General features: G+C 44.9%; 1 protein-coding gene across 7 annotated transcripts in view; it reads right to left on the bottom strand.

Annotated features, from left to right (window-relative positions):
* The window catches only part of ROR1 (receptor tyrosine kinase like orphan receptor 1), a 520,085-nt gene that overhangs the window by 442,420 nt on the left and 63,519 nt on the right, over positions 1-14,146 (bottom strand). For 2 of the 7 annotated variants that reach the window (XM_021097766.1, XM_021097765.1), the window contains exon 1: positions 4,241-5,392. The exons of 3 other annotated variants lie outside the window; for them this stretch is intronic. In XM_021097766.1, coding sequence (XP_020953425.1) covers positions 4,241-4,331 — 91 coding nt within the window. In that variant the 5' untranslated portion in view covers positions 4,332-5,392. Of the gene's footprint in view, positions 1-4,240; positions 5,393-14,146 lie in introns of those variants that run through there. 2 more of the 7 variants (XM_021097760.1, XM_021097759.1) reach the window with 2 other exon arrangements.

Genomic DNA, 14,146 nt, shown 5'->3' on the forward strand with positions numbered 1-14,146 from the left:
CAGCACACCTATAGCTCTGATTTGACTCCTAGCCTGGGAACATCCATGTGCCGTGGGTGCGGCCCTAAAAAGTCAAAAAGGAAAATGTCCCTTGGCTGCGCTTGGAAAACCTGGGCAAATGGCACCTCTGGCCCCTGCATAACAGGAAGAGTTCAAAACTTAAATCAGGAGAGACTGTCTGGACCGCAGTTGGATAAGAGCGTGAACTCTTAGGCCAGCAATGCCGTTTCCGAGGCATAAGAACTTAAGAAAGTAACCTCTCTGTGCCTAAGTTAAAATGAGCTAATTATGCCATCTCCCTCACAGAGCTGTGGTGAGGATTCAGTGACTTAATACTTAGAAAACGCTTAGAATGGTGATGGGCCTATGCGGTAAAGATTATGCCAGGGTTTGCTAAATAAATGGTACAAACAGAAGCATCTCAGAATGCATGGATTCGAGGAAATACATTCTTACTTGAGGTCCCAGGATTTGGCACCAGTCTTCCACTTTTCTCAGGCCCAGTAACAGCGGGCCTGGTGGGAGGGAAAGTGGAAACTGAAGAGAGACAGAGGCTCCACAGATTGTGCGGATCTGGGCTAAGACCCAGGACCTACCACCAACCCTCAACCCCTTGCAACCTACCCAGGAAAGTAACTCATTGCCCCAGGCACCAAACACTCTAAATCAATGGTTCCTCGCTTCTGGGGAGTGCAATTTTCTTTTTTAAAAAATCATATTTTAGCTGGAAACATACAACCACAAAAATGCACATAAAATTTTGTGCATTATTTCTAGGGGGTTGCCTAGCCTTAATCTCAAAGAGCCCAAGTTAAGGCCCTCTAGGCTGGGTGCTCTTCTCCAGTAATTGCCATACATGGTTTCACTTTGATCTTGTAACATTCAGGTAAGGCTCAGAAAAAAGAATCGCCATACCCAGCACGTGGCAGAGAAGATTCGAACCTGTGTCTGCTAACTCCAGCACCTGTGCTCAAAACCATTAATCTTTACTGTTAAGTTCTACTACACTCCCTTCAAACTAGAAGGTGGGGCAAGAAAAGGAAAAATCCTTGCAAATATACCATGTTGCATTTTTACTAGGAAAAGCAAATCACGCCACAATTTTACGTACAACCAAAAACGTTATTCTCCATTCCTTCAACAAAAATCTATGGACTGGAATTCCTGCTATGGCACAACGGTTTCAGTGGCATCTCTGCAGCTCTAGGACACAGGTTCGATCCCCAGGCTGGCACAGTGGATTACAGGATCCAGAGTTGCCACAGCTGCAGATAGGCACAGCTGCAACTCGGATCTGATCCCTGACCTGGGAACTACTCCATACACACACACACACACACATGCCGCAGAGCAGCCAAAAAAAAAAAATCTATGGACCACTGACACTATATGTGTGTAAACATATGCCATTTATATGTAAACTTACCTATATATTACACATACGTGTGTGTGTGTGTGTGTGTGTGTGTGTGTACAAAGCTTTTCTCCATACGATGCTGGGTAAAATTTTCAAAAATATTTGAAACGCGGTATGTGGTTACCATCAAACCACAGCCAAATTGGACACTAGTGGATGCAAGTGACACACCATTTAGAAACTTTCAAGTCTAATTCCAGACCTCTGCTCACCATGCAGGTGATAGAGAGTGGAAAATATAGATCAAAGTGGAGTCTGTAAAAGGATTCCTCACTAAATACCAGAAAGATAATCCCAGGTATCAGAGTAGCAATACAGCCACCAGGTATACTGAATCAATGCTGGAAATTAAATAATCCCAACACACTGCCAGAAGTAGCTGGACCACACCCTTTGCCCATGGGGCCTCTGTGTGGCTCCCTAGAGGGAGGATTTTTCAGGTGTCTCTAATAAAGATGGGGCTGAATGACTTTCTCACCAGGAAAGCTAACAGTCACAGGGCCCTCATGAGATTGATTCTAGAAGCAGACAGGACAGGCATCTACGAAAACAGCATTGGAAAGTTGACAAAATGACAGTAAACAGTAGCAGGCCACCTCCCTCTGACTCCAAGCAGCCAAACCACAGACTCTGCAGGATTCTAAGAAAGGCCTAGGTGGGTTCTGAAGGCCCTGAGCTCTGGGTATAGATAAAACGGCTTCAGCTTCTTAGAGAGGTTTAGCTCTGGGTTGGTAGATGGGGAGAAACACACATGCAAAGGTTTCCTCCTCCTGGCTAACAAAGTAGAGAAGTGATGCGAGAAATGCTGAGCATTTTTTTTAAGACAAATAAATGAAACATAGCTCTCTTTAGGCTGATTTCCTGAGCCTCTGGCTGAGTTAACTTAGGAATCCTGGATCAGACAAGAAGGTAAATCCAAGTTCCTCTAGAAGCCTTGTCCCCAGAGAAAAGATCAAGCACTCGCAGAAATGGATAGGGATTTATTAGACAATAAATAAGACGATACTAACAGATGTTAGCTCATTATTGAAAAGTTCAAAATAGGCAATACTTGTTTAAAAAAAAAATTAATGGGAGGAAAATAAATCAATCTTAATTCATGCACATGACGGTTCCACAGAAGTGGACCTAAGAAGTGGCCAAAGCAGGCAGCTTGTATGCTTTTAGATAAAGAAACAATAAATGTGTGAGAATTTTTTAAGTTTTTTTTTTTTTTTTTAAGCCTATAGACAGTTAAACAAGATAGAATTCGGGTGACTGCTGATAACAAATTTCTCTCACACTCAGCCAAATCAAGGCCTCACGCTGGGAGCTCTGCCTTAGCTAGAATCACCCTGGTTATCTCTACCTCACTTTGCCCATCAACCGGACATCAGAAGGCTGTTTACAAGGGTGTAGACATCACCGTCCCTTTTTGCTTTTTACCCAGGTGCATGTCAAAGGGCCAGATGTTTGGCTTCGAGGAAGCAAACATCCCTGTGCCCGAGCTGTTTACATCTCATTAGTATTTTTCATCCGGAAGGTGCACTCCTGCTCATGGACATCTTAATTACAAGTAGGAGCTCTACCCCGAGGGGTCTCCCGATTAGCACAACCGCACTAGAGGATCAGTTTCAGAATCATCCTCAGCAAACGCGGTTCCCATTTCCCCAAAGTCATCTCAAAGAAATCAAAATTCACACACGACTTCCTTCCAGAGTGTTTTCTACTACGAAAAATATTAGCTAGATTTTAGTCAAAAGTCTGCGAGCCCACGTAGTAAATAGATTTTTCCCCCTTCAACTGCTAATGAGCCCAGAGGCCTTTTTTCCAAAACAGTGCCTACTTAAAAATGAAGGACGCATGATAAAAGACCATGGGTTGGAACTGGGAGTGGGGGAGGGAAGAATCCAGGGGCTCCAGCACCCCCTCAAGGGATGCATGTTAAAAGTGAGGCCCGAGACCCTGGAGACTTTAATCAACTTTCCCCCTCCAACCTCCAAAGAATGAATCGGTTGTCTCCACCGGCGCAGCCGTGCTCTTCCCTCTCATTGTGTATCGGCTCAGACCCAGCAAGGATCCTAGCTTCCCGCAGCGAACTAAGTCGCTCCGGCTTTCGGTGAAGTCTTTCTCTAACTGTTGCAATTGTCTTTAGAGATTACCAAAATCAAGTATGCATTAGCTGGCTTTCCCGCCACCCCCCTCACACACACCTTGTTTGCAATACACACACACACACACACACGCACGCACTTTGGAGCAGCAGGCCGCCTCTGACAGCACATTTTGCACAAAGTGTTGGCGGCAGCGGCGGCGCACACATTGTGGCCTCCATCGTGACCCTCCAGAAGGCCGGTGAGCCGGGAACCATGGAGATGCGAGACCGCCCGAGCCCCAGGAATACCGGGCTTTTGTTTGGGTCGGTCTGCGGACAGCCTGGGCTCCCGCAGGAACCCCTAAAAACACAAACTCCCTTCTAGGGCGCGCTCTCCAGGACAGCTGCGATTTGGGAGTAGGATGGACTTGCTTGAACACCGGTTGGGGCGCGTTACGGCTCCAGCGAGAGATTGGGGGACAAAAAGCATCCCATTACCCCCACGACACCCAACTCCTCCATGCTTCCTGTCTGCACTGACAACTGCGGCTGGACGCCGAGGAAGAGGTCCCTGGGCGCACCCTGGCCTGCAGTAGGGCTCCAGGGAGAATCCTCGCCTGCCTCCCGGCGCCTGGAATTGCGCTGGCAAGACCCCTAACGGGGCCGGCTGCGCTTCCTGCCTGCCCAGAGGTAGGCAGGAGGGTGGCCCGGGCCGGGCAGGCCCACGAGCCGGCTGCTGTGCCTCTTACCTTGGGCAGCGGTCCCGCGTGCCGCCAGCAGCAGCGCAGCCAGCAGCGCCAGGAGCAGCGGGCGCGCCCCGCGGTGGCGCGGCCGGTGCATTCCTCCTCTCGCGGCGGCAGCAGCTCCCAGGCCGCGCGCAGCACATCCACGGGCTCTGCCCGGAGTCCCAGCCACCTCGTCCCGGTTGCTCTCCCCGCAGGATGCCGGGGGCGTCTGCGAAGTTCTTTGTCCCTCTAACCTGCTCCTTCGCTGCCTCCAACCGGCAGCTCAGGACCCCGTAAGTGCAGTCCCTCCGTAGCCCTCCGGCTGCAGCTTTGCCGTGGCCGGACCGTCAGTTCAGTCCCGGGCTGTCTGGGTTGCACTCGCGGAGGGCGAGTCTCATCAGCTCGGGCTCTTAGAAGAGCGCGCCCTGCGCCGGGGGGCTGTGATCTCGGGGCTCGTTCGGCGGCAGCGGCTCCTCCCGCTCTGTGCGCTCGCTCTCCTGCTCACAGCCTCGCTCAACTTGTCACTTTCCACCAACTCTCCGGCCCAGGGCCCGGCCCCGACCAATGGCAGACGGGGGCCCAGGCCGGCGACCCAGCGCCCTCTGCTGCCGCCTCTCAACACCCGCACCCTACCGGATGTCCTGTAAGCTACTGCCCAAAAGTTGGTTGCTGGGAAAGCCCATCTCCCCTCCCCCACGACACCTCCAACCTACGGGGGGACCTGAGGGCCCTCCCCTCCCGGGGACTTGAGGCCATTTGACAGAAAGGGAAATCCAGGTTTGGGGAGACTTCGCTGGCCTTGCAAACCAGCTCATGGCTGAATGACTCAGGATACCCAGATTCTAGGGGTCTCAGTTCTGCCACTATTTGCTGTGTGACCCTATGGAATAGAACATTTAGTAATATTATGCAATTTCGTTTGTGAGTTTCTCTTTGACCCAAGTGATTTATGCTTTCCCATTTTGTCTGTAATTTCTGGTTTCATTGCATCGAAATCAATGTCATCTGTACTGTTTCCTTTTGGAGATTTATTGAGGATACCTCTGCGGTCAGTTTTTGTCGGTGTCTCCTTGGCCTCTTCAAAGAAGGTGTTTTTCTGTCTTCAGAATGTGAAGATAGGTAACAATGATACTTAGGGTTTCCGTGTCTCTGCATATTTTTTTGTCCAGCTGTTCCACCATGGGCCAGCGGGATCATTAAAATCTCCTACTAACAGTATGTTTTTGTCCATTTCTCCTTGTTAAGCATTATGAATTTTGGTTTTTTTGTTTGTTTGTTTTTTGTCTTTTTGCTATTTCTTTGGGCCGCTCCTGCGGCATATGAAGGTTCCCAGGCTAGGGGTCTAATCGGAGCTGTAGCTGCCAGCCTACGCCAGAGCCACAGCAACGCGGGATCCGAGCCGCGTCTGCAACCTACACCACAGCTCACGGCAACGCCGGACGCATTACGAATTTTGTGATGCATAAATACTCATGACCTTGTGGAGAGCGCCTTTGATCATAGAGAGTGCTGAGCACCTGCTGTGTTCCAGGTCCTGCTTTAGGCCATGAGGATGTAAGAGCCACAAGGACACCAGCCAGTTTTGCCCTGGGGGAACACTAAGATGCCCACAGCATAGATAACCACTTACTGATTGCCTCCTGTTTGTCTAGTGCTTTGTGTGCATTTGCTCATGAATCTTCCACTGCCACTTTAAAAAAAAAAAAAATTACAAATTTTTATACCTCTTTGTACTTTTACATAGATTATCCTCATAATACAGTTTTAGAAATTGAAATGTAAAAAGAGTAAGTGACTTGCCTGCAGTCACACAGGCAATGGATGGCCAGGTTAAGACTCAATCTCTTTACCTTGATGGGGCTAAGAGTTCTTAGCCAATGCCTGGCATTGAAACTCGATCAGTGGCAGTGGTCATTTTTGCTGCAGCAATACTTTCAAAGAACCTAGCTTTAGGATTTGGGGAGTTCCCACTGTGGCGCAACGAGTTATGTATATGGCATCACCTCTGCAGCATTACCGGTTGGATCCCAGGCCCTGCCCAGTGTGTTAAGGTTACAGCTTTTCTGCAGCTGGGGCAGAGGTTGCGGCTGCAGCTCACATTCAAGCCCTGGCCCAGGAATCTCCATATGCCCCAGGTGTGGCCGAAAGAGAAAAGAAAGGAAGGAAAGGAAACAAAGAAAAGAAGGAACCTAGATTTAGGATTTTCTAATGACCAGTCACCTTACTGAAGGCAAGGACTTTGGAGCCCAAATTATGTCCCAGCAGGACACAGATTCTAGACTCCAGCCCTGTGCCTGCAGGCAGGTGAATGACTAATCCATGGGGGACAAAGAGTCACTTATTCTTCTCAAGATTCAGGGCAGGAGCGTCCCCAGCTGCCTTGGTAGCTTTCCCCTTTCTATCCCTCTGACCTGAGGTCAAGGAATGATAGACAGAGAGGCCTTGGGTCAACCAGTTTATCGCCCAAAGAGGTCTGTCCTCAAGTTTCTCTGCCTGAGACCCTTCAACCCTGCCTCCATTATCTCCTGTCACTTGCCTGAGGAACTTACTACACAAGGTTTTCTTGTTAAAAAAACTGTCTTTGATGGTCGGCCTCAATACCCCATGGTCCAGAAATCAGAGGAAGCACAGGACACTGCACATTGCTGAAGTCTTCAGGCATCTACAGACGGACACTCAATCCTCACACAAGGAGCCTTTCCTGTCCACCCACCCTGCCCCCAAGCCCCACCTCATAACCACTTGGCCCAGGTATCTTAGGTAACAGACGGCTGCCAGGGTTGAGTATACAGAACTTAATGGCACTTTTATCAGTATTTAAACTTTCCAAGAACTTAATCACAGAATCATAGACGAGAGGAATGTGACAGCTGGAAAGGGCCATGGAAATTAACTTGTGTAACATTACAAGTAACATTTTATGGAGGAGACACGTGGGACCGAGGGAAGTGAAACTGCCTTACCCAACATCCCACAGCTGGCCAGAGCCAACACTGGAACGTGTGTCAAACAGCCCAGACCTGGGGCAGCCCTCCCTCCATCATCCCAGACCCGGAGAAGTTTAGCTAGAACATACTAGTTCCCAAAGGATAGGTTAGAGAAGACTCTTCCTGTTTAACAAAAAAACCAAACCAAACAAACAAACAAGGAAATATTTATACACGTTCAGTAAATGCCAGCGCTGATGAGTAGACTGCCTAGACTCATGCTCCAGCTTTTCTGGTCTCTGCTGAGTGACTCTGGACAAATATCTTAGTACCTGGGTGCTTCAGGCTCTCATCTTTTTTTTTTTTTTTTTTGTCTTTTTGCCATTTCTTGGGCTGTTCCCACTGCATATGGAGGTTCCCAGGCTAGGGGTCCAATCAGAGCTGTAGCCACCGGCCTACGCCAGAGCCACAATTACAGCCACACCAGATCCGAGCTGTGTCTGCAACCTGCACCACAGCTCACGGCAACGCTGGATCCTTAACCCACTGAGCAAGGCCAGGGATCGAACCCACAACCTCAGGGTTCCTAGTCGGATTCATTTCCACTGCACCATGACAGGAACTCCTTCAGGCTCTCATCTTTAAAGTGGCGATGATAATAACAGAACCTCTTCCATTCTGCTATGAGTGCTCAAAGAGAGAATTCATGTAAAGTGCTTTGATGAGTAACTGGCACAGAGTAGATACTTAATAAGTGTTAGATATGATAACATTGTGCGTATTATTTACATACATGAGCTTACTTGGACCACCAAAATTCCTATGAGGTCGCTGTTGTCTCTGTTTTTCACAGATGAAGACACTTAAGTAAAATGAAGTTAGGAAACTTGCCCTGAAGTTTCTTAACCTCTTTCATTAGTTAAAAGAAAATACACGAGTTCCCACCGTGACTCATCGGGTTATGAACCCAACTAGTATCCATGAGGATGTGGGTTTAATCCCTGGCCTCGCTCAGGGGGTTAAGGATCCAGCGTTGCTATGATTTGTGGTGTAGGTCGCAGAAGCTGCTCGGATCTGGTGTGGCTGTGGCTGCAGATCCAATTTGACCCCTACCCTGGGAACTTCCATATGCCACAGGTGTGGCCTTAAAAAGCAAAAAAAAGAAAAAGAAAAAAAGAAAGAAAGAAAATACAAACATATACTTCCCAGAATATGAAATTTCAATTAAACGAAAAACAAGGAGTGCTTTGCACAAGGCTTGATGCTGAGCATCTGCTTGATAAATCGTTTGATCACTCTTAAAAAAAAAAAAAAAGGAAGACAAGAGGAAACTTGCCCAAAGTCACAAAATTTAAGGCAAAAAAGTAGGACGCAAGCCTAAGTCAAATCTCTCCCTACATTATACCCAAGTGGTAGGATATCTGAAAAGCTACCACTTGGCTTTGAAATGCTTCTCTCTCAGGCCTCCTATGGCCCTGCCTTCTCCTGCAACCATGCCAGTAATTGACACAAATGAATCAGATAATCCAGGAGAAGCCACTCCTGAGAGAGCCCTGGCTCCAGCTCTGCGGTACCTGCTGAGACCCCACTGTGGAGGGAGGCCATTATCTGCCCTGGTCTCTCCCACAAGCACATATTCATGGCTCTGTTTATCATCACTCTGGATATTTAGAAGGTACAATCACACACAGGTAAGTAAATTGAGAAGGTGGAAAGGGTGCAAGATAGTGACAAATCATTGGGGTCAAATACCAAGGAGAACATAGAAGACAGCACCCACATTTCAGAAAGTCGCTGGAGAAAGAGATTCACTTGCGGCATTCGCTTGGTTTACCCAGCAAATACAGCCATTAATTTTTCATCTTGGAGAAACCAAATAGTGTGATGGCTGCAAGTGAGGACGCAGGAGCCAGCTTCCACGGATTCAGATCCTGGCTTTGCCCTTGATAGCTGTGGGAGCTTGTACTGCAGTTTCCTTATCTGTAAAGAGGCACAGTAGTAGTGCTAGCCATCTAACTTTACTCTGAAGATTAAATTCATTAACACCTGTAAAGGGCTTAGCATGGTGCCGATCACAGAGTAAGCAGCCAATATTTATTAGCTATTATTAGTGATTGAGAACAGAATCAATCTGAGAGATCTCAGCAGGTACCGCAGAGCTGGAGCCAGGGCTCTCTCAGCATGAAACAGACCTGGCTAGATGACCTGAACAAATTGTCTTACTTCTTTATGATGCGATATTCTCATCTGAAAAAAAGAGAGATAATAATAGACCCAATCGCATAAAGTTATTTTGAGTATAAAATAATATATTATATACCTTGAATGTAAAGGTTGCAACACAGTGTTTGACATGGTACTTATTTAACACATTGTTTATTATTTTTTTTTCTCCAAACTTGTACACTTTGAGGTGGGAGAGGGGTATGACGTTGATGAACAGAACAACTTCCATTATAGTACAATCTTGATTTCATATATTATGTTTCAGTAGCTTCACAGATCGATTTGTATAGTAGGGAAAAAAGATGATAAAAAGACAGATTTGTCTGCCTGCTGCACCCTAATGTTGTGCTCACCTTGTCTACACTATACCTTTGAGATGCTGTGTGTGTGTGTAACACCTTCTCAATCTATTATCACCATCAGAGGTTCTTTAACAAGAAATTCAAGAAGAGTGAAAGATTGTTAATAACTAATACCAAAATGATAAGCCTATACAACCTCTGAAAGAAAATATAGGAGAAAATCTTAATGATCTGGGGAAGATTTATGAAAGAAGACACAAAAGCCAGGAACTGTAAGAGAAAGTATTTTCAAGTTCAACTTCTTCAAAATTAAAAAGCTTTTGCTTTTTATTTTTATTTTTTTCATTTTATGGCCACACCCCCAGCATATGGAAGTTCCTGGGCCAGGGACTGAATCCAAGCCATTGCTGCAAACTGCACTGCAGCTTGTGCAATGCCAGATACTTTAACCCACTGTGCCAGGCAAGGGATCAAACCCATACCGCCACAGCAACCCAAGCCACTACAGTTGGATAGTTGGATTCTTTTTTTTTTTTTTGGTCTCTTCTTAGGGCTGCACCATGGCACATGGAGGTTCCCTGGCTAGGAGTCGAATCGGAGTTGTAGCCACCAGCCTACCCCGCAGCCACAGCAATGCAAGATCTGCTGCGTCTGTGACCTACACCACAGCTCATGGCAACACCAGATCCTTAACCCACTGAGCAAGGCCAGGGATCAAACTTGTGTCCTCGTGGATGCTGGTCAGATTCGTTTCCGCTGAGCCATGATGGGAACTCCTGCAGTCCAATTCTTTACCCACTGTGCCATGGCAGGAACTCCCTTTTGCTTTTTAAAAGACATTGTTACGAAAATAAAAAGGTAAGCCACACTGGGGCAAAATGTTTGCGAAACATATGTCCTTATCCTAGGGATGCAAGGATTTTTAAATATTCACAAATCAATCCGTGGGATACACCACATTAACAAATTGAAGGATGAAAATGATATGATCATCTCAATAGATGCAGAAAAAAACCTCTGACAAAATTCAACATCCATTTATGATTAAAAAAAAAAAACAACTCTTCAGAAAGTGGCTATAAAGGAAACTTTCCTCAACATAATAAAGGTGCTGTATGGTAAACCCACAGCGAGCATCATACCCAACAGAGAAAAGACGAAAGATGCTAGGAAAAAAATCATCATCTGATAGAATCTCAAGATGATTTAGGCCTAAGAGAGACTTTAGCTTCTGAGGGAAAGTTTGGGATGAATTGGTGATGCGCATATAGAAAACTAAACAAACACAAATATAAACAATTGTTAACTCCATGGAGTTTGTACCTAAAAGGAGGAATAAACACAGTATATGATTTTAACTGTAGCTAGAGATTACATAGACATAATACTGCAAACTCTGAATCTAACCAAAGTTATAATTAATTGTAATGATCGAGTGGGAGGATGTGAAGTACACAGTTGTGGTGTGTGGGGGAGTGCGGGAGGTGATTGTCAAAGAGAGCTCATATTTCAGGGTGGAAAGTTAATAGATAGTGACTAAAACTGAAATATCAAGATGCAGCTATATGGTATTAAAGATCACAATGATACATACTGAAGGAAAGGATTGAAAGAAGTGTGGGAAGGGGGGCGTGGCTGATGGAGGACACCAGCATCACTGAGGAGCTCGATAGTGGCCCTTCTCTGCAAGGCCAGAGCAGAGGCCAGCTGGAAGGGCTTAACCCAAGACGCAGCATGGACACAATTATTGTAATGAGTAGTGAGGTTGGAAGGGCAGCCCGGGAAGCCCAGCTCACAAAGTTATGAAGTTGTTTAATAGAACACAGCATCCCTAGGGGCAAGATGTCAGGGCAGGCAACAAGAATATTGTTCAAACCCTTCAGCCAAAGAAATAAAGGATGATTGATCAGGAGGTTCCCTAGTTTAAAAAAAAAAAAAATCATAGTACTTTATCAGGTTCCAGATGAGCACCAGTTTTCTGACCAGAACTCAACGGACAAAGGTGAGGCAATCCTTAGGAAGAAGGTCCTTACAAGAGCACAGCAGATACGGAAAAGAAAGAGCTCTTCCCCAAGTGGGGTGCAAGTGGCCCTGCTGCTTGGGCCCATATGACCCAGTGGATCTTTACATTATTGGAGGGGGTCTATGGTGGGGAAAGATGTTGTATGGAGTTGACAGCAACCTGCAGTAGAAGAATCAGGACCGATTTCTAGGGTTTTGTGTGGCCATGGCATGAGCAGCAAAGGATCACGTACTATTCAAAACACAGCATCCTTTTTCTGATGATCAGGGCCCATTACTCCTGCCGGGATGATTAACTCCTTTACCTGCCTCCTGGCCCTTTAGCATGAGGAATCCAAAGTAAAAGGACAGTCGTTTAAAATGTAATGGAACTCTTATGTGAGCCTAGGAGAAGCATTCCTTCTATGAGGGCGGAGTCCAAGGTTATGAGGAAGGGAAACATAAATTTCCTATTTGCCATATTCAAGAGATAAACACAGTTGAAATATAAAAATACAGGTTGAAAGCAAAAGTATAAAAAAAGGTATACCATACCAATAGTAACTATAAGAAAATTGGTGTAGCTTTACTATCATCAGATAAAACAGTCTTCAAAACAAAATATATTGTTTGAGATAAAAAGGAATATTTCATAATGCTAAGAGTCAATTCATCAAGAACACATACAAATCCAAATTTTTGTGTGTTTATGCATATATATTCCTAAATGTGTATGTTCCTAATAATATAGCCTAAAAGTAAATGAGAAACAAAAATTGATAAAACTACAAGGTAGGTTAGAAAATGGGAACGATAATTATTGGAAACTGAATACTTCTCTCTTAGGAAGTGATGGAAAATAATCTAGGTAATCAGGAAAAATAAAAAACTTGAACACTATTAATCAACCTGATTTAACAGATGTTCGTGGAATGCTGTTATCTGAAAGCTAAAGAATACATGTTCTTTTCAAGCCTCTACATAACATTCATCAAGAAAGAATATAGGCTAAGCAAGAAATAAATCTCAATAAATGTCAGAAGACCGAAATCATATAAAGTATATTCTGTGACCACAAGTTGAATACATTAGAAATCAATAAAATGTATGTAGAAAATCCATAGAGATTTGAGAGTTAATCAACATTTTTAATAACTTGGGGATCAAAAAATAATTCACAAGGAAAATTAGAGAATATGTTGAACTAAATGAAAAGACAAACACAACACATTAATATTTAGAGGAATTAGCTCTGTGGTGCAATGGACTTTTAGGCAACCTGGATGTGGTTAAAATTCAGGGGATATAGCTCATGGTAAAAAAGAAGAAATTCATAACTTTAAATGTTTATACAAGAAAACAAGTTCTAAAATTATAATCTAAGCTTCCACATTAGCGAGCTGGAAAAAAACAAAATAAGCCCAACACAAGAAATGAGGATAAGAAAGAATTTAATGAAGTACAAGACAAATAATAGAGAAAGACCGACAAAGCCAAATTTGGTTTTATGAAAATATTAATATAATTGGTAAACCCCTAGTAATATTGATCAATAAAAATAAGAGGAAAACCCAACAAATTATCAACATCATGAATGAAAGACAAACAATAACCATCAGTCACAGAGACATTAAAGAACTACTGTGAACAACTCTGTGCCAATACATTCAACAATGTCAATGAAAGAGACGAATTCTTTGAAAAACACAACTTACAACTGAGAGAAGATTTAAACAGAAAATTGAATTCTTTTTTTTTTTTTTTTTTTTTTTTTTTTTGTCTTTTTAGCTATTTCTTGGGCCGCTCCCGTGGCATATGGAGGTTCCCAGACTAGGGGTCAAATTGGAGCTGTAGCCACCGGCCTATGCCAGAGCCACAGCAACGTGGGATCCGAGCCGCGTCTGCAACCTACACCACAGCTCACGGCAACGCCAGATCGTTAACCCACTGAACAAGGGCAGAGACCGAACCCGCAACCTCATGGTTCCTAGTCGGATTCATTAACCACTGCGCCACGACGGGAACTCCAGAAAATTGAATTCTTAATTCAAAATTTCTGGAGTTCCCGTCGTGGCGCAGTGGTTAATGTATCCGACTAGGTAAATGAGGTTGCGGGTTTGATTCCTGGCTTGTTCAGTGGGTTAAGGATCCGGCATTGCCGTGAGCTGTGGTGTAGGTTGCAGACATGACAGGGATCCCAGCGTTGCTGTGGCTCTGGTGTAGGCCGGTGGCTACAGCTCCGATTCGACCCCTAGCCTGGGAATCTCCATATGCCGTGGGAGCAGCCCTAGAAATGGCAAAAAGACAAAAAACAAAGAAACAAACAAAAACTTCTCCACAAAGAAACCCCCTAGCCCAGAGGACTTGATATGTGAATTCTATTAAACACCTAAGGAAGAAATAACACCAATATTACACAAATACTTTTTAAAAAATAGAGGAGAAAACACTTTGTACATCATTTTATAAGCTAC

This window comes from Sus scrofa, chromosome 6 (assembly GCF_000003025.6).
Source record: "Sus scrofa isolate TJ Tabasco breed Duroc chromosome 6, Sscrofa11.1, whole genome shotgun sequence".
Lineage (NCBI taxonomy): Eukaryota > Metazoa > Chordata > Mammalia > Artiodactyla > Suidae > Sus > Sus scrofa.